At 50.6% G+C, this 24,772-nt stretch overlaps 1 protein-coding gene across 1 annotated transcript in view; it reads right to left on the bottom strand.

Annotated features, from left to right (window-relative positions):
- Positions 1-18,020: 18,020 nt before the first annotated feature.
- Positions 18,021-24,772, bottom strand: part of slc7a11 (solute carrier family 7 member 11) — an 8,250-nt gene continuing 1,498 nt past the window's right edge. The window contains exons 2-12 of the mRNA XM_084696590.1: positions 24,457-24,583; positions 23,025-23,140; positions 22,736-22,861; positions 22,459-22,558; positions 22,199-22,243; positions 21,684-21,807; positions 20,772-20,875; positions 20,229-20,325; positions 19,965-20,114; positions 19,672-19,849; positions 18,021-19,430 (exon numbers count right to left, since the gene is read on the bottom strand). Coding sequence (XP_084552716.1) covers positions 19,375-19,430; positions 19,672-19,849; positions 19,965-20,114; positions 20,229-20,325; positions 20,772-20,875; positions 21,684-21,807; positions 22,199-22,243; positions 22,459-22,558; positions 22,736-22,861; positions 23,025-23,140; positions 24,457-24,583 — 1,223 coding nt within the window. The 3' untranslated portion in view covers positions 18,021-19,374. The remainder of the gene's footprint in view (positions 19,431-19,671; positions 19,850-19,964; positions 20,115-20,228; positions 20,326-20,771; positions 20,876-21,683; positions 21,808-22,198; positions 22,244-22,458; positions 22,559-22,735; positions 22,862-23,024; positions 23,141-24,456; positions 24,584-24,772) is intronic.

Below are 24,772 nucleotides of genomic sequence, written 5' to 3'. Positions count from 1 at the left end.
ACATACAAACACACACGCACACACTCGTCCTAAGGGGAATACCATTCAGGTGTTGCTTGTTGAGAAACTAGTCTTCTCTAAGAAAACACTTGAAACGTTGTAGAGAAGTCATTTTCCACCTCAGCACACCATAGAATCCCTCAATTAGTGTGACACACTCTCTCTCACACACACACACACCCACACAGTCGCTAGTAAAGGCGTTGAAAGCGTTTCTGCAGAGATGTAGCGAACCAGTGTTGAACGTAGTTAACATGGGTCTTAGCGTCTCCTAAAAAATTATAGACGATATCCTCTCCCTATCTGTAGCCATAATCCTAACGGCTCCTTTGGTACCACTGTAGTTGCTGCAGAGTCATTTGTTGTCCTCTCCATAATCATTTCATCGTTATGTGTCCCGGTGGGCAAATTACACAGCCCATAATAACCGCGAGGACATTCTCCATTCTCATCAGGAAGTGATGTCGTCATCTCCTCAGAGGAGGGGGAGGAGGGTTTGACACGGATGTTGTCTTCACCTCCCCTCGGGTCAGGCGAATGTCTGTCCTCCCGGGCGACATGGTTCAGGCAGGAGGCACACCGAACACACACACACACACCCCGCACCTGTGTGTGTGGAGGGCACTCGGCGAGCCGTCGCGCGGCCGCGCGGACTCGGCTGTCGGATGTGAACCCACGCGTGCACATTCGCTCGCGAGCACCTGGACTACAGTGTGTGTGTGTGTGTGTGTGTGTGTGCATATTTGACTTGTGCGCCCAACAGATGGACAGATCATTACTGCATATGCTTGGCCCCAGTCTTCCTGGCCGGACAATTAGAACACACAGCTCCCCATCATAGCTCATAACAGACCAAGTGAGCACCAGGGCATCGAACTCCATCGTCAGTCGTGTGAGAGAGGCCCCTGGCCGGGGGTTCCAACTGCCAAAACCGGACACAGATCGTGAGATGTCAGAGCTTTTGGAGCTGTGGAGTCAGGGGGCGGGGCATGACGGCTTGCGATGCTCAGTCACCTGACTTGGCCTGGTCTGGCCGTGGTTGCCAAGGAGGCCTACCTGCGAATCAGGGTTCAACAGCCTTCTGAGTTGCCATTCATTTAGCATTGTGTTGTACCCTCTGTACATTGCATTAGATCAACTTGTAAAATATTCTTTAGTAATACATATACAGTATATATATAGTTTATTTATATTTTTTTATTTTAAAAAAAGGACTGCTAAATGAGTACATTACTATTCTAAAAATATTCCTGTGGAGGAGTTAACTGTGTTCTTTGTGACAGAAGCGAAGGAAGCGAAAAAAAAATGGTGGGTCACCAACACCATAAAACACCTTCCCTCTTCACAACGCCGTCACCTCAGTCCAAGATAGGACTGCTCCTGTCAACACAGATAACAGGTTTAGGTCAGAGCAACGTGTAACTCGCAGGTTTCTTTGAAGGGGCAGCAGATGGGTTGAAATGTGTGTGTGACGAGAGACCCGCATGCATATTCACAGCGTCCTCTGGTCGGTTCTCGGTGAAACGTCCCACGAATCGTTGAACGCCGACTGGCCGCGAGGCTCATCCCGTTCGTGTCGCGTACAATGTGTTTGCTGATGGCGGGATTGCAGAGTTCATCTGAGGAGCTCTTTCTTTTCTTTTTTGTCTTTTTTTGGGGTACAAATCCATGCCCAGTTTCTGTGTCTTTTTATCTGCCAGAGTGTTGAGAGGAGGCTGAGTGGGCGGATGGTTCCAGAAGGAATGCCAGATGTTTGGGAGCGTCTGCTGCCAACGATGGGTTGGGGCTCTCTGATGAAAAGAAGGGGGGGGGGGTTGGGGAGGGGGGGGAGGGAGGCAGCAAGGGACTGTGGTCCTTCATCACCAACGAGACGACAACCAAGGTGGCGGAGTTGTGGGGATGAGGATGGTGGTGATGGTTCTGAGGAGGATCCACATGATCAGGATGATGATGATGATGGTTGTCATGGAAAGGTATCATTAATTCATGCTTAATGTGCAGCGGCGGGACTATTTTTTTGCACCTCCTTTGTGTTGTTGCTGGAAGAGGTGCGACGTGACGAAGCAAGGGGTCTGGGAACGACTGCTGCAGCTGTTGCTTCGGGGCCTGTCTGGTCCCGGCACGACTAAGACAGGCGATCGGAATCACATCAAGAGAAAAATAGCTGGAAACAATGTTGACGCCTCAGAGAGACCATAAATGCTCACACACACGGACACACACACACACACTCAGGAATGCATCTCGGAGGTTGCAGCCGTCCTCAGAGGCGGGCCAGGCGGTAGCAGCAGATGGCTGATTCTCACAGCAGCAGTGTTTACCTGGTCCCTGGGACCCACTGTGGGGAGCCACCAGGGAGGCACTAGCCCAGACCGCCACGAGGCAGCACATTCCTCTGGATCACCTGGGCTTTGGACCACCGGCAGAGAGAGAGAGAAGGGGAGAGAGAGAGAGAGAGAGAGAGAGAGAGAGAGAGAGAGAGAGAGAGAGGGAAGAGAGGGATAGAGAGAGAGAGAGAGAGAGAGAGAGAGAGAGAGAGAGAGAGAAGGGAAGAGAGGGATAGAGAGAGAGAGAAGAGAGAGAGAGAGAGAGAGAGAGAGAGAGAGAGAGAGAGAGAGAGAGAGAAGGGAAGAGAGGGATAGAGAGAGAGAGAGAGAGAGAGAGAGAGAGAGAGAGAGAGAGAGAGAGAGAGAGAGAGAGGGGAAGAGAGGGGAAGAGAGGGATAGAGAGAGAGAAAGAGAGAGAAGGGGAGAGAGAAGAGGAGAGAGAAAGGGAGAGAGAAAGGGAGAGAGAGAGAGAAGAGAGAGAGAGAGAGAGAGAGAGAGAGAGAGAGAGAGAGAGAGAGGGTTCAGGGAGTGAAGGGTCAGACTGGGGGGTGCATACTTCAGAGGTGGGTGGCAAAAGAACTGTGAAGACGTTCGACGTGAACGGGGGGGATCCCGCACACGCCCACACGCTCCAGACGCACGCAGGCGACGTACGTACTCCGAGGTCGGTACGAATGACCCTGTGGATGTCAGACGGGATGTTCAGGGCCAATGGGAGAGCGTCGACACATGACAGGCACGGAGGCTCCTCTCCACTCTGAGACGTTTGTGTTTGGCAGCAACGTTTCATAAAAAGGAGTCGCCAGAGTTTCGACTACAGCTGCTCCCTCGCTGTCACTCTCTTCCCTCCTTCTCTCCTCAGCCCTGCTTCACGCGCCCTTTCATACAGGACTTAGTAGCTCATGCAAAATACCCCTTCTCGGATCCAAACTAAACTCTACATGGCCTGGGATTATCTGCAAGGCCCAGAGTGTGTGTGCGCGTGTGTGTGTCTTTCTGTGAGTGTCTGTGTGTTTGTGTGACTGTGAAGCCGTTGCGAGGGAGTGTGCACGTTGTTCCTGCTGAGCGCGTGAGACCAGCCTTCCCAGCATAAACAGAGGCGTTTATTTTTGGGAGGCTCGTGTGGAAATTCCCATTTATTTGAGTGTGGAGAGATTTTTTTTTTTTTTATCATTATTATTTTGATTTCCTTTCAACAGGATCCTTTGAGCTTCAGCAACAGGGGAGAATAAAGCACTGATGCCCCCCCCCCCCTCCTGCTCCCGCCCCCTCCCCCCTCCCACTCCTCCTCCAAGGAGCTGCGGGCTTCTTAGGTTTGTTGTGTCCCCTGGTTACAGCAGGCTCCGCTGAGGGACCCTGTCGATGCCTCCTCTGTCCTACTTTCTCAAATCTCTCCTAAAAACATGTTGATTCAGACGGCTTTCCTCCTCTCCTCCTTTTTTTTTTTTTTTTGGAACGCTTCTTCCCTTTTCTTTCCCTTCTTTTTTTTCTGAACGCTCCTTTCTCCCCCTCGCGCTCTCTCGCTGGCTCTCTTCTCGTCCTCCGCCTCCCCGGCTTCCTGGCGTTCGTCTCTCTCCCCTCTCTCCGTCTTCCCCCCCCCCCACCCACCCACCCCTCCTTAAACTGCCTCTCTCTTTCATGTGGGGTAAAAGGGCGTCACGATAGCGAGGGGTTTGACAGATCCGAGTTGGCGCTGCCGGTTTTTCGGAGGCTCCGACTTTTTGAAGTCTCGGGGAGATAAACACATTTCTGACTGTGGGAGGGAAGTGTGTGTGTGGGGGGGGGGGGTTAGAGGGGGTGGGGGTTTTAGCGTGGGAGGGCAGGGTGGGGTGGTAAGGAGGGGGGGTCGTGAATCTGAGGGGATGGAACACACAGCCGTGCCTCCTGGAGGACCTGTGTGCCTCCTCACGACTCGTCTGGAAGAGAGGGAGGGAGACTGGGGGGGGGGGGGAGGGCAGAACTGTCGACGTCAAGCGCAACAGCGCCGGGCAGCGACCGAACGACAGCTGACCTTCACCCCTCGGGGTCGGCCCCGTTTGCGTCGCCCCTGAGCTCTCGTCCGATGGAGCGTACCCAAACAAACATGCAGGGGGTGAATGACGTTCGCGTCGATCGCGTAAAGAACATTTGTCTTTGTGGAAAATGACTAAGTTGGGTAGCTCGACCGATGGTTTTCATGCCTGCGTTCCACTCTTCTGATCCCATCCTACTACAGCACTCCCACGCCCATACCCAGAGGGTACAGAGTGACAAAGAGATGGAGAATGTCACCTTCGTCACATCGCAGTGCAGGCATGAGCAACCGCCTCACGAAGCCATCAACATGACAATCGAGACAAACCTGACATCCCACAGCCTCTGACAAGCCCAAACAAAAAGCTCCTATTACAGAGGGCAAACTTGCCCATATATGTGTGTGTGTGTGTGTGTGTGAGTGTGTTTGACACCAGACTGACTCGCTGCAAGGTCAGGCCTACGTCACTCCAGGTGTCGCCTTCCGGGTCAAGCGAGGAACATAGCTCTCTTAGCGAGCGTGTTGAGACACCAGAGTCAGGAGGAGAGACCCCTCACGGAGAGAGCGTGTTGAGACACCAGAGTCAGAAGGGGAGAGACCCCTCACGGAGAGAGCGTGTTGAGACACCAGAGTCAGGAGGAGAGACCCCTCACGGAGAGAGCGTTTTGAGACACCAGAGTCAGGAGGAGAGACCCCTCACGGAGAGAGCGTTTTGAGACACCAGAGTCAGGAGGAGAGACCCCTCACGGAGAGAGCGTGTTGAGACACCAGAGTCAGAAGGGGAGAGACCCCTCACGGAGAGAGCGTGTTGAGACACCAGAGTCAGGAGGAGAGACCCCTCACGGAGAGAGCGTGTTGAGACACCAGAGTCAGGAGGAGAGACCCCTCACGGAGAGAGCGTGTTGAGACACCAGAGTCAGGAGGAGAGACCCCTCACGGAGAGAGCGTGTTGAGACACCAGAGTCAGGAGGAGAGACCCCTCACGGAGAGAGCGGCCTGGGCATGTCTGAGGAGGAGCTGTGTCCAGGGGGGGGTGACTGGAGAGAGCAGAGAGAGAGAACCCAGGAGAGAGAGAGAGAGACAAACAGGGGGGACTCTGAAAACATCCAGAAGGAAAATGGAGACCCCTGTATGGAAGCACTCTGGGCCACTGAAAGGTTTCTGCTGTCTCGGGAGACCTCAACAACACTCAGCACTCATACACACACACACACACACAGATACACACAGACACACACACACAGACACACAGACACACACACAGCTACACACGCACAGATGCACCACCGCTCACGGTGCACTCACGGTCACTGACACAACATGGTCTACAAGCATCCAGAAATACACTCGAGAGCTTCAGTACAGACACAAACATACAGCCACCCAGTAGCACACTGTACTAATCTCAGCAAACAAACAAGTCCTGTACTAAATCAAGCACTAATGAACAGTGCTATCTCCTAATAGCAGTTTTACAGCAGGTGGCTTTCTCTGGATGCGACTGTAGTTCTGTTAAATGAACGCCATCAATATCACCTTTAAGCAGCGCTCAGCCTGTCCTGCTGAATGTGTAGTCACCCCCCCCCCCCCCCCCCAGTCTTTCTCTGGGCACGGACGATGACACAGAGGAGGATTTGAAAAGGGTGTGTGTGTGTGTTGGGGGGGGGGGGGGGGGGCGGTTAGATACACCCATCATCAAAGAGCCCACTGTGTAGCACCACCAGACCCCCCACACACACACACACACACACACACAAACAAACCCGCACACACACACACGCGCGCACGCAGTACAGTCTCCATCTAAAGGGACTCCCTCCCTCGCTTCCAAGACAAAGGCCTTGTGTCGAAGGTTTCTCCTTAAACTATTTGTAGTTGGCATCACTGTAGGGACTATATCCCATCGTCGGCGAGCACAGGGAGAAATGAGACAGGAAGTTGTGGGTGGGGAAAGAGAGGGAGGGTGGAGGGAGGGAGGGAGGGGCTGTGACCGAAACAGGCTGAGGTCAAGGTCGCGGAAACAACTAGAGTGCAGACGACGAAACACTCTGAAAATGTGTTCAAGGTCAAATGGATCTACATTTGACTTTGAGTGTGTGGACTACATCCTTTTGAACGTTTGTTACAGTTGATTGGTTTTCTTTCGTAGTGACTGTTTTTTCGTTCGTAGATGAACCCAAACATTGGACAATGAATATCACACACACACACGCACACACACACACACACAATGCTCTTGTCTGTTACTCTTTATGTGACCATGACCATGCTCCTGTGGTGCCCCTTGGTGTCAAGCTCGAGCCTGTTCCATACCTTTTTTCTCAGTCCCTTTTCTCCCCCTCTCTCTCCCTGTCTCTCCTTGTCTCTCCCCCTCTGTCTCCCCCTCTCTCCTGGTATTTCTCAGTTATTTCTGTGTTTGCATCAGCCTTTGGAGTGACGGCTCTGACAGTTGCTCTTAAACCCTGTCTGAACCAGGCTGATTGGCTTGGCCCAGGACTTCTGAGGGAGCAAAGAGTGTGGGCGAGATGAACACTCACACACACACACACATAGACACACACACACACACACACACAGACAGACAGAGACCATCATAATCACACCCACTCACACACACCCAGGGGTGCAGTGCAAGTTGACACGCTGAGAACCAGTCTTAGTGCCCCAAGGAGCAGCAAGTTATCAAAGGAGCTCCCCAGAGCCGGAACCAGAGCAGGGGGCACAACATCTCGCCTGTGCCCCCCTCTCCCCTCCCCTCCCCTCCCTCAACACACGCACTCACTCGCCCCACAGACGCGGACACCACGTGTTGACGCACGCATACATGCAGACACGATACTACACACGCCTTCTGTTTCTGGCTCTCGCACTTGCGCCGTCTCTCTCGCACTCTATCACCCTTCCACACACACACACACACACACACGTGGAAGACAATGCCCCCCCCTGCATCCTTTCTTCCACACACACGTACACACCTCCCTGCTCCCCCCACCCAGAAGAGCAAGCGGACAGCAGGCTCTGGGATCAGAGGAGGAGCGGAACGCGGAGGCAGAAACGGAGGGAGAGGAAGGGATGAAAAGAACGATGGACGAAACTTCCCTGTATTCCCCCCCCCCTCCTTTCCGGCAAAATTGCTGTCGAAGGAGCATCAGCTTGGGTTACTCTCTTCAGAGGTCGGGGGGGGGGGGGGGGGGGGGGGTTGTTGGAACGCCAAGGGAAACAACACAGGGCCCGCACACTTGGACCCAGACCCATATCAAACCACTCAAAATCAGATGGACACCTAAGATCATTTTCTTCTTATTTCTTCCGCTCTCCCTCTCTCTCCCCGTTAAAGCCTTTGGCCCCGGGGCATGACATAGAATGTGTGTGAGTGTGTGTGTGTGTGTGTGTGCGAAGCTCGGAGGGAGTGTGCGTCACTCCAGCGCTAACGAGGAGAGTGTGTGTGGCTAGGGCCTAGGTCAGTGGTGAAGCCTGGACAGAGGAAAGGTCAGTGTGGCCTGCCAGTGAAACAGGCTTCATGAGAGATGATAATAAGTGACGTCAACGGTGTGGATCCAAATAACGTCAGACACGTGCCACGGGGGACGGGTTTAGAGGACGGACAGCGACCAGGGGGATGACTCCTGACTGTCAGCCTTTAGATCAGTGTGTTTGTGTGGAGGCCCGCCGAGCCCGAAGGTGTGTGTGACTGTGTGCGTGTATCTGCGTCTGTGTGCGCACGCGTGTCTGCTTATGTCTGCTTGTGTATGTACTGTTTGTGTGTGTATGTACTGTGTGTGTGTGTGTGTATGTACTGTGTGCGTGTGTGTGTGTATGTACTGTATGTATGTGTGTGTGTGTGTGTGTGTGTGTGTGTACTGTATGTGTGTGTACTGTATGTGTGTGTGTGGGTGCCTGGCTGGCTGGGAGTCAAGCCAAGCAGTTCTGACTGGATCCCCTCTGATGGTTACACTATGGTCTGTGTGAAGGTGTCAGATACGGAGGCAACTCAAACACTGCATGAACACTGCTCGTGTGTGTGTGTGTGTGTGTGTGTGTGCGTACTGGCTGACATTGCCAGCAAGTCTTCAACTCAACTCTGTAACTCTGTAACTAACATGCCGCAGAACAGATAGGATCCCAAGTATATGTATACACATACAGTACAGAAAGATGTCTGATGTTTCGATTTTTTTTGTCTTCTGTATTTGTGCGGCAGTGTAAAAGTGAGATTTTGTATATACATTCATATGTATGCATACATGTGTAAATATATACACCGTACATATATATGGTCTAGATACTCAGAAGGGGGCATCTGTGAGTATAGGTCTAACAGTTGTAGTCCGTACACAATTAACTCAAAACATCTACATGAGCAATTTGTTACTTGAACACAAATATGTATACATGCATGTGTATATATCAGCAAGTGTAAATGAGTGGCTAACATTGTTACTTTTAGATTTTAGAAATCCCTCCTAGCACCCTTGACCCCTATGCAACTAGCTAGCTAGCTAGCTAGCCAACCAACTGGAGCTATCCGCCTGGGTTGTCTACCAAACCGTCAGCTGGTGTGACAAAACCATGACTCAATATACATTCTGATTACATATACTACATATTACACATACTCATTAAATACAGATTTTGTTTCTCTGTATCTGAACATCTGACTGTCATCCTTGACTGTAATCCTTCAAATGGAATAAGGGAATGTTTAATCCTTCTATTATGTCACGCACAATTCTTTTTGAACGTAGGCGTACGTGTTGAAAGGCTATCGGAAACTGTTGGAGCCGACCAAAAACCACATGAACGCAATTGAGTTGTACACCCAAATCTCTTATCAAAGGTCCAATGAGAAAAATCAATGACGCTTCACTCCCCCTTGAGGCTGATATGGGAAGGTGAAACAGTGCCCCAGGTTAGGTCAGGAGTGTTATGTTGCGTTACACTACTGTAAAGCATCGGTACGTACACACACACACACACACACACACACATATCATGTACAGTATATCATGTATATCATAGTATATCATACATGTTACACACGTAACATGTAGGCTACCACAGTAGCATATATCAATGGTCATCAACATTTTCCAGCCTCAGCCTTCCCAGGGATTTGCTTCTCATTCTCCACCAATGACATCCCTTCCAGCACCTCTGAAAGCTCTTGATTGTACCTGGCATCCTCAGAGTAAAGAGCTGGCCAACTGGCATCACACCCTGGGTCAACTGCTTTAGCTCCTGCTGAGTCCTAGGCTACGTCTAATAGCCACTGTGGCTAACAAGCTCAGGGCACGGCCAATTTTGATTCCGTCATCGCGGCAGCGATTGGGCCTCTCTCAGCTCCGTACATTTTGTGTCTGCAAAATGTTCACACGCTTGAACAAGACTGTGTGTTCTTCAAAGTTCTTAGAAATACCAGTAATTTGATGTGTTTTTACAAACGAAGGCTGTATCTCTCTCAGGAAAAAGGCTTAATACGAGTATTTGTGTTCACTTTACGGGGGAAGTGGACTACTAGTTTTCTCTTTCTGTCTCTCCAGATGTTTTTCGCCTGATATCATTGTACAGTTTGTGGGCCGGAGCTCGTGGAATGTGCGCCCATCCATTTCCCAACACACAACGAACACCACCGGCCTCATTTGCTTGCCTGATTGAACTCGAATCCGATTCCCTCAAAGAACGGCCGATCGCCCCGACGTCCGCCTCGCTCTCTCGTCACACCGGTCTTGATGAACTTGAGCGTTTGAACGTTTGAACATTTGCCCAGTGGCTGTTCCTCTCTCTTCTCCGACAAGCACCCAAACTTTAATTGGTTCAAGAATCAAAGCGCGCGCTGCGCAGGGAATGAAGGAAACGGCAGTCGGGAGCTGCAAAAACCTTCTAAGAATCCTCACTGTGATCCAACACTTGTAATTGTGTCAGACTGTTCAGTTCCCCATTAGAGGTGGGAGCCCTTAGTTCAATTATGCTTGTCAAGACAGGGAGAGCGGTGGCAGTCGCTTCTCTATCCGTCTCTTCTGACTCTCTTCCTCACGTACTCACTCACTCCCTCTCGTCGTTCTTGAGCCAGTTTTTTTTTTCTCTCTCTTTCTTTTCTTTCTCTCTTTCTCTCTCGCACCCTCACCCGCCCACGTATTTTCCTTTTCTCCCCCCCCCCCCCTTCTCTCCCTCCCTCATTCTCAGACTTTTAATTTGATTCTGCATATTATTTTGCTTCCTGGGGCTGTTGTTGTGCCTCATGCGAGGTGAGAATTTGTACACATCTCTCTCTACCAGCCTCCCTCATTTCTTTTTTCCACTTTTTGGTCATTAGCAGCGAGTCTGTACGTGTACATTCCCTCATTCTCAAACAACACCGTCATCCATATGCTGCTTGATAATGACTACACATCCCATCATGCATGCAGGCGGTAATTAGTGCCATTTGTTCCTCAATCCCGTTTCCCATGAGGCCCTGGGAGAGAGTTGATGAGGCTGAACCAGGAAAGGTGATGCCCCACTATGTCCCCGCCCCTCCAGGGCCCAAACCAGGAAGACGTCGTGTTGGAGACAGAAATTTGTATCTCTCAAACGCATATGTAGGCAGACGTGAAAGTTTAAGCACAGAAAGTTAGGAGCCTCTGGAGGGTTGGCGCAGATGAGTTACCCTAGAAACAGGGATTCATCATTTGGCATTTGTCTATCTCGTGGGAAGGAGGGGGATGGTGTTGGGTGAGGGAGAAGGGGGGGACTGATTCGCTGATCCTGCTATTCCAATATCCAATCTTCTTTACAGAATGGGAAAGAAAAAGAAGATACGAACGCAAAACAAAGTTTGTCGTTTGCATTATTTCGAAACGTGATCCGGTTGTCATGCCAGCGGCAGTCACCAGTGCTGTGTGGGGCTTTGGCCCAGTGTATCTGGGGCTGACCCTGGTATTTGGACCACTCACAAGAGAGCTTAGGAAGTGATCCAGACCGGGAGAACCCGATTCTCCGGATCAGGCTGGATGAGTGCACTGAGGAGCCCAGATGAGCCCCTCGCAAACTCCCAGTCTCAGCTTGCAAACACACAAACACACACACACACATACAGCACAAACACACACACATACGTCACAAACAAACACACACACACACACACATACAGTACAAACACACACATACGGCACAAACACACACACACACACATACAGCACAAACACACACACATACGGCACAACCACACACACACACACACACTGTGCATTACGCACACACATACTGCACACACAGATTACACGCGCACGGTGTACACACACACATACTGGTCACCCAGAGTATGCACACACGGTATGCACACACACATACTGCACAAACACGTGAACACTAACATTTAAACATCCACACACAAGACACAAGTGCGTGTGCGCGCGCACGTTTCTCCGTATTGTTCAGGTTGGCAGTGGGTGGCGTGGCAGTGAGGCCTGTCTGTGGCCGGTCTGTCCTGAACCCCAGCGGCGGTCACTCCGAAAACATCCAGCGCTCTGCCACACGGCGGGCTTCCGGAGATGACGTATGCATGCTGAAGTTCACGGTTCCCCGGTCCAATCTGGGGAAGGAGAAGCACTGCCCCCGTCTTCTGGCGCTTTCTCTCTGGATCGAGCTCGTCTGTTCCTCTTTTTGTGTCGTTCTTTCTGTTCTTTTTTCTTCTTCTATTCTTCTATTCTTTTTTCTTTTCTTCCTCTCACCCTCTCTCTCTCTCTCTCTCTCTCTCTCTCTCTCTCTCTCTCTCTCTCTCTCTCTCTCTCTCTCTCTCTCTCTGTGCCTCTCTTTCTCTGTGCCTCTCTCTCTCTGTGCCTCTCTCTCTCTCTCTCTCTCTCTGGACTGTGGACGTTTGGAAGGGGACAAAGAGAGAAGGAAAGAGAAGCGAGTGACAGAGAGTGATCTTGAAAGTCCACAATCGGGGCTTTCATCTCTGTGTGGGGTCCAACCTCAGGGACGGACTGCTGGCTCCTGTTGGTTCTGATCACGCTCAAACTCCCTCCGACAATGGCCATTAAGGTGTCACACACACACACACACACACACACACGGCAGGTTGCCTCACTGGGAAGAAGAAACATGTTGGCGGTCCAGTTTGCCAGTCATGCGGCAGTAATGACTCGAGACACTACAGGGAACAACACACACACACAGAAGGAGTTGGTGTTGAGGGGGGCACATGAGAACACAGTAGAGAGTGCGCGTGTGCACAGTCTCAAGTCGGACTTCCGCGGTCGGCGCACGTGCGTGAGAGGGTGTGTTTCTTCTCCCCGTCTCTGGGTTCCCCCTTCGTTTTACTGGCCTTATTTACGCTAGAGGTTGCCGGCATAACAGTATATATCCACCACCTGGCATGTAATGCATGCAAACAAATCACCTCGGGCCGCGGCGGCGTGCACAGTGGGGTTGGGAGCGCGGTCGGAGCGCCCGGGCCGTGTCCTATTTCATTTGGGCCGCGGGGAGCCCCGGGAGCAGGCGAAGGCAGCAACATGTGGTGGCAGTAACCTCGGTAACCTCAATCTTTATTATCTCCGGCATCACCCGGTCACCATGGGGATGGGGGGGGTCGGGGGGGGGGGGGGGGTGGGGGGGGGTGCATGCACACACAGACGTATAGACGCGCACACGTTTTATTGCCAGTACAGATGGAGGTCAAGCTCTCTCGCACACAGTCGCAATGTGCACACGTACACACACGTACACACACACACACACTGAACATGCGGGCAATGTTAAAATAATCACACAATATAGCCCCACATCCTACACTTCATCATGTAGAGGCCATTTCCATTCCCCCGAGTCACAGCCGCACTGTCTGTTTATTATGGTGTTAAACAGGATAGATGCTGCTATCATAAATCAAAGGGCAGAATGAGGTTCCAACACAGGAGGCCAGACTAGAGCCCTCGAAGGAGACTTAAATACTCTAACCCCTGAGTCCGGCTTCACCTTCGCTTTGCCAACTCTTTTTCACAAATACCCATCCAGGGCGCGTGTGTGGACGTGTATTTGTGCGAGTGTGCGTGAGTTTTCGTGTACGTGTGTGTGTGTGTGTGTGTGTCTGTTGGGGCACAGAGGGAACCACCCCTGCTGCCAGTCTGCCTGAGAGCCTAGCCTGGGCGGCAGGGATGAGGGCTGGAGCTCATGAATTTGTCATTGTGAGGGAACCTGTTCTCCATGTGTGCCGTGCATCCCAATCAGACCAACCGTCTGCCTTCCGCCTCTCCCTCCTTCACTACTTTCCCATCCTCGCCCTGGCTTCCCTCCCTCTCCTCTGTCCGTCTATCCCCACCTTCTGCTCGTTCCTTTCCCCTCTCCCTCTTTCCTCTCCTTCTCTTCACTCTCCCTCCCTTCTCCCTCTCTTCCCCAGTCAAAGGAGCAACACTATGGCAACAGTGAGTCATATTCTAGACACCCGGCCAGCCAATAGAACTCAGAGTTTGAGCTTCTTATCAAAAATCTGCACTTCTGCCAGGCAACAAGCAAGTTCTGTTCCAGAACTTTCTTTTCTAAACCAGAACACACCTGCAGCTCCACCCTCAGAGTAGCGTGGAGGAGCCAGGCGCTCTGTCAAGTGCACATGATGAGTAAAAGAGACTGCATTGAGATAACCCCCCTGAGGAATGAAAGCGATTCATTTTCTCCTATCATCTTAACCATATCACGTGACAGGAAGTGTCTTTGTAAGGGCTGGCCATATATGGTCAGAGAACTATTGTTAGTGTTCCAAGTAGGGCTGTGTGTGTGTCGGTGTGCGACAGAGTATTTAAAATCATGGAGGGAGGCCCCGAGGCCCCTCTGTGTGTGACAGAGGACCTCAGCGTTGAGTCACCTCCGGAGCAGAGGAAGACAGGAAAGGAGACTGTGTGTGTGTGTGTGTGTGTCTGCGTTTGCGTCTAGGTGTGTGTGGAGGTGTGTTTGCGACTGGACAAGAATGTGTGAGCAGGCACGACAACACATCTCTTAATTAAAACACAACACTGGCCTCCGTCTCCCTGGGTCCTTCAGGTTATTCACTGGCGCATGAGCAAATAAACAGAACATACACTCACAGACACGCACCCACAAACAACAGCAGACACACGCACGCTCATTATTTCTGTGCAAAAAAAAGCACAGGTAAATCTTACCTTAGCGTAGAAACAAATACACAGAGAAACGCACGCGCACACACTCGTCCTGATATATAAAACTTCATATAAAATTCAACCCTCACCGCCTCAACACACACACACACACACACTCCCCCAAACCCTCACTTGCCTTTCAAAGCCCTGGTGCACATTTACTCTGGTTAGTCACCCTGTAGACAGAAGCGTGCCCCTTCGTCTATCAAACTGGAGTGAATCACATCCTCTCACTCCTGACATAAGCTCCACAGAGGCACGTTGCATAGCCGCAATCCACCCCTCTGACCTTTGACCTCACACACGAACCAGGTCACTTCCTGGAAGAAGGTCACCAATGCTTTGGCCTCCCAGCAATCCGTCTATGAAAGGCAGACCTTGTTTGTTTGCTGTCGAGCGGTCCACTAAGGACTTCCTGCCTACTTCCTGGTTGGACAGCCCCAAGGGCCCCAGAAGGCCTGGGTGACCTTTAGGAGTCAGAGGGTCGCAGGCTCTCTGTCTGGGAAGCACCTCCAGTCGGCTTCCAGCGTCCGACTCAAAGATCTGGTGGCTGGGTACGGTGGCCTGTGGTCTTGTGCCTTTGTAAACATAATGGCCTTCGAGCTTAATGACAACATTTCACCACACGCATGCACAAGACATTCATCATCTCTGCCCCATTAGTTTTTACAGATCTCTTTAAAGAACGAGACAAAGAGAGAAGTTTGGAGACTAGGTGGAAGCAAGCTAATATCCAAGTCAATGGGATGTGAGTGTGTGTGAGAGAGGCAGGGATGGCAGTGTTTACATTCCTCGCCCGCCCCCTTTGGCCTCTCAGCTAATATGAAGCAGAAGTGGACAAAGAAAAATAATGCAATGACTCAGACGATAAAGCCTCAGGTTTGGAAGCAACCGGAAAAAAAGGAAAGAAAAAAAATCAATTTTGGTGGGGGGATGAAACCGTTAGACTGCACTGTAGCGCCCCCCTGTGTCCTTTGACTGAACTGCAGGTAGACAAATGAGGACTGCCGTTGTGGTGGTGAGGTGTGCTGTTTTGGTTGCTTTAGTGTGCACATACTGTAGCTAATTGGGCAGCGGATGATGCCGTTGACCTGATGTGTCCGCTATCTGTAAATAGAAGCAAAGGATTTACAACACAATTTAACAACATGGAGGAACAGTGCATGTTTGTGTCTGTGCATGTGTGGGTGGGTGGGTTTTCATGTGTCTGCGTGTCAGTGTGTGTGTGCGTGCGCACGTGTGTGCGTACATGACAGCGCGTTGTGTCTAATTGCCTTCGTTTGTTTGTGTACATGCTTGTGAGCGTGTGTGTGTGTGTGTGTGTGTGGGCGTGTCTGTGTGTGTCTGTTTGTGCGTGTGCGTGGGTGCGCGTGTGCACGGCGAGCACTCTGTTGCCCACCATAACGAAAGGTCAGACGAGCACATGGAACGGGCACATGGAAAAGGAGGAAGAGGAGGAGGAAGAGGAGGAAGACACGGAGGGCAGCTCAGCATCAGCTGTGAGGGCTGTGGAGGGGAAGAGGAAGTGGGAAAGAAAAGAAGGAGGAATAGGAGGCAACCCCGGGTCAGAGCGTGGCTGAGATTGTGCAACCTAGGAACCAATCCAAACGCTTTCCGTGAACCGAGCGACAAGCGGCACGACGACGGGCAAGTTTGGCCTTCCAGTATTGCACAAATCGGGAGTAAATACTTGACGTGATAGTAATGCTCACAGACACAACAGAATCCTACACACACACACACATACACACACACACACACACACACAAACATAAATGCAAGCTCATACACAAACAGTCCCACAGAGGGATTGGGCAGTGTGCCTAATCCTGGCTGTGCACTAGCAGTGGGACGCTATCCCTGCTCTGGGCTGTCAGCCAGGACTCTGCCACTGTGCTCGCTCACATGTGTGTGTGAGAGCATTAGCTCTTGGTTCCCAGCCAGCCTCCTGGCACTGATTATATGTGTGTGTGTGTGTGTGTGTGTGTGTGTGTGTGCGCGTGTGTGGATGTGTGTGCATGTGTGTGTATGTATCAGCAGGTACCTGCCTGTGTGTGTGTGCACGTGTCTTCCCTGGCGTAGACTGTTCTTCCAGCATGCTGGGTAGAATGGCTCTATTACCACAGATTATTCACACCAGGAGTATGCAAGCTGTGCAGGCCAGAGATACCCTTTCCATGGAGAAATCGCTCTCTCTCCCTTTTCTCCCTCTCCTTTTCTTTCTTTCTCGCTCTCTCTCTGTCTTTCAATTTCACTCACACACACACACATACACCGATACACAAACAACAGCAGGTGACAATGTTGTATATGTTCATTCACACCATCATCCCTGTGCCCATGAAGCCAAGGCCAACAGGACTAAACGACTACAGACCCGTCGCCCTGACCTCTGTGGTAATAAAGGCTTTTGAGCGCCTGGTGCTGGCACACCTTAAATCCATCACAGACCCTCTCCTTGACCCCCTGCAGTTTGCCTACAGAGCCAAAAGGTGTGTGGACGATGCAGTTAACATGGCCCTCCACTTCACCCTACAGCACCTGGACTACGCCACCTACGCCAGGATCCTGTTTGTGGACTTCAGCTCTGCCTTTAATACCATCATCCCCACCCTGCTTCAGGACAAGCTCTCCCAGCTGGGAACACAAGTCTCTGACTCCCGGTCCATCAGCACTGGATCTCCCCAGGGCTGCGTCCTTTCCCCTCTGCTCTTCTCCCTGTACACCAACAGCTCCACCCCCAGTCATAGCCTTATTAAGAAGGTCCCAAACTGACACTGACACTCTGTCTCTTTAACACAAAAAGCCCTGCTGCAATCTCATATTTTTAGTTTTTTTTATATTTTAAATTTTATAGATCTGCCAGTATTTAGTTGTATTTTTTTTTAACGTTTTACCATGTTGTTTATTATGTTTACTGTATGCACCTGCCCCTCAAAGTAAATACCTTGTTTGTGAACACTTACTTGGCGATCAAACACAATTCTGATTCAGATTCTGACATTCAAAGTCATCAAAAATATTTCTACCATCTGAGGCAAAACACCCTCCTGTTCTTCAATCATGTACTTCAAGTTCACGCCTTGCATACCTAGAACTACGGAAGAAGTTCCTTCTGTCCCTGCAAACACTTCCAGTTGGGGCCCACATGGGCCTCACTTGGGCTGCTTGGGCTTGGGCCGGGCATGGTGCCAGAGTGGGCCTCACTTGGGCTGCTTGGGCTTGGGCCGGGCATGGTGCCAGAGTGGGCTTGGTTGTTGGGCAGTAGGTGGGCAAACTAAGCGGGCTCCAGCTGGGCACCACTTCGTATTTTGTGCTTTGTAATTTTGTGTAACTGTATGTTGTTTTGCTCATTTGCACTTTGTCTTGGCCAGGTCGCGGTTGCAAATGAGAATATGTTCTCAATTGACTCACCTGGTTAAATAAAGGTTAAATAAAAAATTAAAAAATACAACTATTGATTCACTGACAATCATGTACAAAGACCTATAAAGGCTTCTCTTGCATCCCAAAGGGAAAACCATTACACATTGACATGTTAACTACCTGCAAAAATCTTTATTTTTTTCAGAACTACAAAAAACGTGTTCATGTGTCCACTCCAGAAATCAAAGACATTTAATCAATAATGTTCAGTAAGGGTTTTAAGGTTTCATGAAAAAAAATGTAATATTGGAAATTGATATTTTGAACATTGTGTTTCTCTGCATCATCCTGTTAGACTGGAATGCCCTTTGTGTCATGTGATGCAGCCTTTCACAATGACTAACAGTTGTTTTGACAATGAAACAGGCCAGCTGTTTAGTCATGACCTTTTATGGTTTGTGGTTGTCATTGTGCTGACACAACTTTGCCTAACACTAGCTGTTTGAATGCAAGAAATGCTAACAATTGTGGCTAACGCTAACAATTGTCACTACAATTGTGGTGGCTGTTACTGTGGCTAAGGTGTGACGCTGGCTCAGGCGAGCAGGCTCAAGCTAGCCGGTTCAGGCAAGCAGGCTCAGGCAAGCAGGCTCAGGCTAGCCGGCTCAGGCTAGCTGGCGCTATGCTACCCTGCGCAGCTCGCAGGGACTCCCTTTGTCGGCGCCGTGGCGTCTCATCAGCAGTAAAAGCCGGGCATTTACAAACGTCTGGGCTTCTCTGGGCAGGATGGCAGCCCGAAGGGCAGTGGTTACAGAGATGGATTACCTGCAAATCCCACCCAGGGACGCCACCTCAACAGCCCCATCCATCCTCCCTCCCCCTTCCCTCTCGTACTCCAAACTGCAGGCTCACCAAGCCAGCCAGTCCAAGATAGACCTGGCCGGGGGCGGCCACTTTATTTTCCCACACATGCTTGAGTGAGTGAGGAGGATAGAGGAAGGAGGAGGAGGAGGGGGAGGGGGAGGAGGAAGAGGAAAAGAGGAGGAAGGCATTCAGGCGGTTGTTGAATTGCTAATGTTGAATGTTGAAATTTGTGAGCGTGGCAAGCCTGGGCCATAAGTTTGCCTAGATAAGGTCACGGGGGGGTGGGGTGGAAGTGTGGGTGGGGGCAAGCTTCATAATCATTTATTCTGTGAAATGGCAGAGGATGCCTGAGGTGAAGAGCTCCCATTGTCAGGTCCGGGTCCCTGCGTGCCGGGGTCTGGAGGATGATGACACAGTGAAATCCTGCTGTAGTGTGTGTGTGTGTTCGGGGGGGACGGGGATGCTGTGGAGAACCAGTCGGACGACAGCGGATGATGTCACGCGGCTGGACTGATCATCCTGGGTCCTGGATGTCGGGGGCTGGGCACGGTCGAAGAGAGTCGCGGAATCCTGTTCAGGGGATGAGGGATCGCTGAGGGGAGGGGAGGGGGAGAGGGTCGATCTGTGGAGGAGGATCACAGGGATCCAGTGGATCTCTGAAGCGTCGTCAGTGTTCGGCTGGAACCACTTCCAGAACGATCTGCAGCGATCTGCTCAGAGAATCTGGAGACAAGTTTCAATCATTGAAACGAGGCCATAACGAGGCTTCGCGTACGTAAGGGATATGAACATGACAAAGCTGTTTCACTACAATTCGAAGAAGATGTCGCTACTTTCGAAACGATCGAGGGGTTTTCACCATTTCAAGTCGATCACGTCCTATTATATGAGCATTTCGAAAGGATATGATCCTGTATTTCATATGAAAGCTTCTCCAGGATGATGGCCCGAAGAGGGACGTTACCTAGGGCCTTCTGGAGCCACTTGGGTCTGCGGTCGAACACGATGAAGATGTAGTATGCCGGGATGCCTGTGAGGGAGATGGCGAAGCCGATGCCCGTGTTCACGGGGTCCGAGTACAGCGACAGGAACACCATGAAGAGGCAGGTGAAGGAGAAAATGGCCGGGATGAAGAGTGGAACCTGCGGGGGGAAAAGAGAGCGCGAGGAGGAGAGCACATATGAGAGGAAGGGAGTGAGAGGGAGAGAAAGAGAGAGCGAGCACACGTTTGTGTGCGTGTGTGTGTTCCGTCCGAACCTTAAAGGGCCGGTGCATGTCTGGCCGAGTGTAGCGGAGGTAGATCAAGCCCAGCACGGCCACGCCAATGAACAGCCAACGCAGGAAGCTCATGAAGTTCAACAGGCTGTAGATATCCCCCACAAACAGCTGGAACAAGGTCATGGGGTACTGCAGACACACAAGGGGAAAGAAGCATCATCACATGGGACGCGGCGCGTTATTTATCTGGACCAATCGCCAGCCTCTGCAACTCCGATCGTGTGGGAAGCGATGTCCACTGACCAGGACGATGACGGCAGCCAGGGGTGTGTGTCGGCGGACGTGGATCATGGAGAGAACCTCAGGTAGGTGTCCCTCACGCGACGCCACATAGAACATTCTGGATGGACGGACGCACCATTTTTTTTCCAACTGTCGTATTTATTTATCGTTCTCATTGGCAATGCACCTTCACGTGTGTGTTTCGTACAGGACAAAGAGAGAGTGTGTTTGTGCAAATGGGTATGTGTGTATGTGAGTGGCTGTTTCCCATCAAAGTGTTTGTCAGATACTGTTTACCCACTGTAAAAATGCAGTTCTTCCTTTACATTCCCTGTGTAAATGGGTGACTTTCGAAACCCCGATCAACATTTAGAAATACATTGTGTCCTGCCTGTGGGCCTGTGGTTCATGATGTGAGTCAGGGATGGTATTTAATCATACTGTCCTGACACTGAGTCATGATTGCACACACACACACACACAATACATGCACATGCATTGCAACACATGCAAACACATACACACACATCAACTCACACAGACACACACACACACACAGCTTACCTTGAGAAGGCAAATAAACACCCGTTCATAGAGCCAAAGCAGGACAAGGCCACAAAGATCGGCACTGCCACTGAAAAGTTACCCATCAACTTCTCTGCAAACGTCTGGAGAAAGAGAGGGAGGGAGGGAGGGAGGGAGGGAGGGAGGGAGGGAGGGAGGGAGGGAGGGAGGGAGGGAGGGAGGGAGGGAGGGAGGGAGGGAGGGAGGGAGGGAGGGAGGGAGGGAGGGAGGGAGGGAGGGAGGGAGGGAGGGAGGGAGGGAGGGAGGGAGGGAGGGAGGGAGGGAGGGAGGGAGGGAGGGAGGGACATACAGTAGACAAAGACAAGGATTTAAATTTCTCATCTGAAAAACAGAAGGCTCTCCCACTTCCTTAAAGGTCTCCTAGTTCCTCTCAACGTGAAGTCTGTAATGAGATTAACGCCATTATGAAGGCCTTATTGTATTACAGTACTTTTACTGAATGAATCACCCCATAGCAGACAGGTTTACAGCCAGACCAGAACACAGTGTAACTTCAGGTGCAGTCATTCAGAATGGAGCTAATTCGATTAGCATGAAGAGTGATTGGAGCACATTAGCTTAGCACTTAGCGCTTTAGGGTGTCCAGGCCTTGAAGAAGTGTTAGCCCTGCAACGTCTGCTAATGATGACCTCGCGATAGCAGACCGTAGGGAATGAAATCTAACACCACAGATCACTGATCCACACTCACCTGAGAGGGCGCTATGCACGCCTGATTAGTGTGGGTTAGACCACAGTCAACCTGCTTCAAGCACTTCACTCCATCACAAACTAATGGCCAGTAGCCATTATCCATAACAGTAGCACAGCCAATAGTCCTACACAGGGTTTTAAATGGAACCTGAGTTAATCAAACCACCCAATAGGAAGAAAATCGTGTTCAATCCCTCACCACGGCAACAGCCGGAGAGGCCAGCAGCTCCTCTGCTGACATCACCGTGTAGTACGCCACATTGGTCAGCACGTAGCAGGAAGTAACGATCGCCATGGAGATGCAGATGGCCAATGGCACAGTCCTGAGGAAAAGCGAGAATTTTCCAGGAATTGCCCAAGTCATGTGATTAGCTCTAACAAGCTCCTGTCTCTTCTTGTGCCAGGTCTCTTAAAAGACTGGGGACCGCATAAAAGGCTGCGATATGTAGCTCCTTTCACGTGTAAGTGGCGTTGATGTGACGTTGAAACATCCAAATTGGTGGGTAATTCAGATGCTAAAAGTGACAAAATTACACTCCATTGTGGTGATCTCGAGAGCAGGTCGGCAGTCATTTATATGTACCTAGAATTGACTTCACAGAGCTGTTATGCTGATTAATGTGCAGTGTGCCTGTCTATAAAAAAAGCTAATAAATGCTAGAGAAATTGTTGTATAGTTTAATAGATGAAGTCATAGACGAGGGAGCAACTCACTTTTCAGGATTGTCAACTTCCTCTGTCACAAAATTGAGGTAGAACCTGTAAACAGGAAACGGGAAGTGAAAACTCTGGGGGAAAGAAACCACGAACAGTTCGAAGAGTGTTTCGCTGTCGACTGTAGGTAGACTGAGGGTCATATTTGAGGATGAGAGTGGAGATTGTCATCCCCTATTCCCCTCCTGGTGAGTAGGAGCACAGGGATGTGACGCTCAACGCGCTGCGACATGGAGGTGGAGAGGAGCGAGCCCTCGTACCAGCCAGCGTATGCATACATCCCAGAGTAGAAAGCCAGGGGCAGGCCCGACAGCTGAATGTTGCTGACCTCAAAAGCATTCTCAAAGTTCTTCGTCTCCCCTGCACGCACACACACACAAACACACACACACACACACAGGGAATCAACACAGATGATTGAATGCGAGTTTCAATGTTTACTATTTAATATTTAATTCATATATTTCCAGTATGTGAGGATGATAACCAGATGCCCATGAGGATGACGCAGACAAACATGATGGTGATGAGTCCTACCCTTGAAGAGCTGGTAAAGGCCAGGCACGATGATGATGACCATGGCCAGAAGTTTGCTGAAGGTGAGGATGATCTGGATACGGGCTGTCCAGCTCACACTCATACTGTTGAGGTACATGACGGAGGCTACACACACACACACACACTCAGATGAACACATTTACACTTGGCTCTCATTGAAATGTTCAGTGTGTGTGTACCGTGCAGCTACAGCTATAGCATATAGCTATATGCTATAGCTATAGCATGTATGCTATAGCTATAGCATGCTAGCATCCAGTAGACCTACTGATTCCGATGGAGGTGGCCAGTTTGATGGCAATGGGAGGAACGCCACAAGGCATGAACAGAGGCTCCAGGATGTACTGGCCGAACGCCAGGGAGATCACTGCCAGACCTGCAGGTCTGGACCCCGCCAATCACACACACACACACACACACACACACACAGACGCACCCACACACACACACACACTGGATTTAGACACACACTTGTACAGACAGCCCTCTGACACACCTGACACAACCCATGGGCCGAGCCAGTAAGCCAGAATCACTTCAACAGAAGTAAACACTCAAACAGAAAAGCACTCCATCTCTTACACACACAAAGTGGAAACACACGCGGCCTCTTTTTTTCCTCCTCCTCCTCTCTCCCTCTCTCTTTTACAAGCACACACACACACACACACCAAAACACACCCGCACGTGCATGTGTTGACTGGAAACACAGCAGGCAGCTGGTGAAGGTGGGACCCAGAGACATTGAATGAGAAAGCCGGGATATCCGGAGCACTTCCCCAGGGTTAGATGGGACCGCACCCCCCCACTGGGACATGACTGGGCCACCCCAAAGAGCCCAGACTTCAGCTCCACAATGAGTCTCAGCACAGGTTGCACACTATGACAACCACTGGCTTCCTATCCTGGGGTTTGTTACATCTTTATAATTCTACATTTGAATTTTTTTGCAGACATTCATTCATCCATAGTAACAAAAAGAGCATGTAATGAGCACAGCAAATAGGCAACAAACAGAAGTGCATAGTTCAAACAATATTTCAGTGATGGATCAGCCTGCATATTTACCAGTTACATAGCAACAAAAACAACATGACATATTTCTGGTGACGAGCATCATTTGCTTATAAACCAACAAACGAAGCAACGACCCATTTAACGAAGGGAAGCACTGACCACTACAAAACAAACACCCTCGCTAAGGTTGATCCCAGTGTTGACGGTAGCTAAAGCAGAGAATGAGCCACATGTTGGAGAATCTCCACTGTATGCAGGGCTCCCATTGGTCTGGACTCTGATAAGCATCAAATAACCAGGAGGCTTCTCATCAAATCCCCCTTTATTACCCGTGCATGTGTGTGAATCCCTGGTAGCCTGGGGTGTGTTGGTGTGTGGGTGTTGGTGCGGGTGCGGGTGCGTGTGTGTGTTTGTGTGTGTTTCTTCTGACCTGCCTCCATTACAGTAACAACACACTAGGGCAGGATCAGACGGGCTTTACAACTCTGAGCTGCCCCTCCCTTCTCCCTCTCTCTCTCTCTCTCTCTCTCTCTCTCTCTCTCTCTCTCTCTCTCTCTCTCTCTCTCTCTCTCTCTCTCTCTCTCTCTCTCTCTCTCTGTCACTCTGTCTTCTCTCTCTGTGTTTGTCTCTTTTCTCTCTTTCTCTCTCTCTCTCTCACACACACACACACACACACAGCCTACCTGATAGCGATGAGGTCAGCCCAGAGTCTCACGAAGGCCACCATTGGCCCGAAGGCCTCCAGTATGTAGGTGTAGTGTCCCCCTGACTTCGTAATGCATGTCCCCAGCTCTGCATAGCACAGCGCCCCTAGTGGACACAACATGACATTACACGCCTAAGGTTAGAGTAACCTGAGAGTTGTGTCAGGGCGTCAACAAAGGAAGTAAGTCTGTTTGGTGTTTCCATTGAATTAACAGTGTGACAGTGTTTGCAGTAGATTATAACAGAAGATATGATGTGTGTGTGTGTGTGTGTTTGTTTGTTTGACTGTGAGTG

The sequence above is a fragment of the Hypomesus nipponensis genome, chromosome 1, assembly GCF_054491055.1.
Source record: "Hypomesus nipponensis isolate SF chromosome 1, ASM5449105v1, whole genome shotgun sequence".
Classification (NCBI taxonomy): domain Eukaryota; kingdom Metazoa; phylum Chordata; class Actinopteri; order Osmeriformes; family Osmeridae; genus Hypomesus; species Hypomesus nipponensis.
The sequence above is the reverse complement of the archived record's forward strand: the minus strand, read 5'-3'. Positions and strand labels throughout refer to the sequence as shown.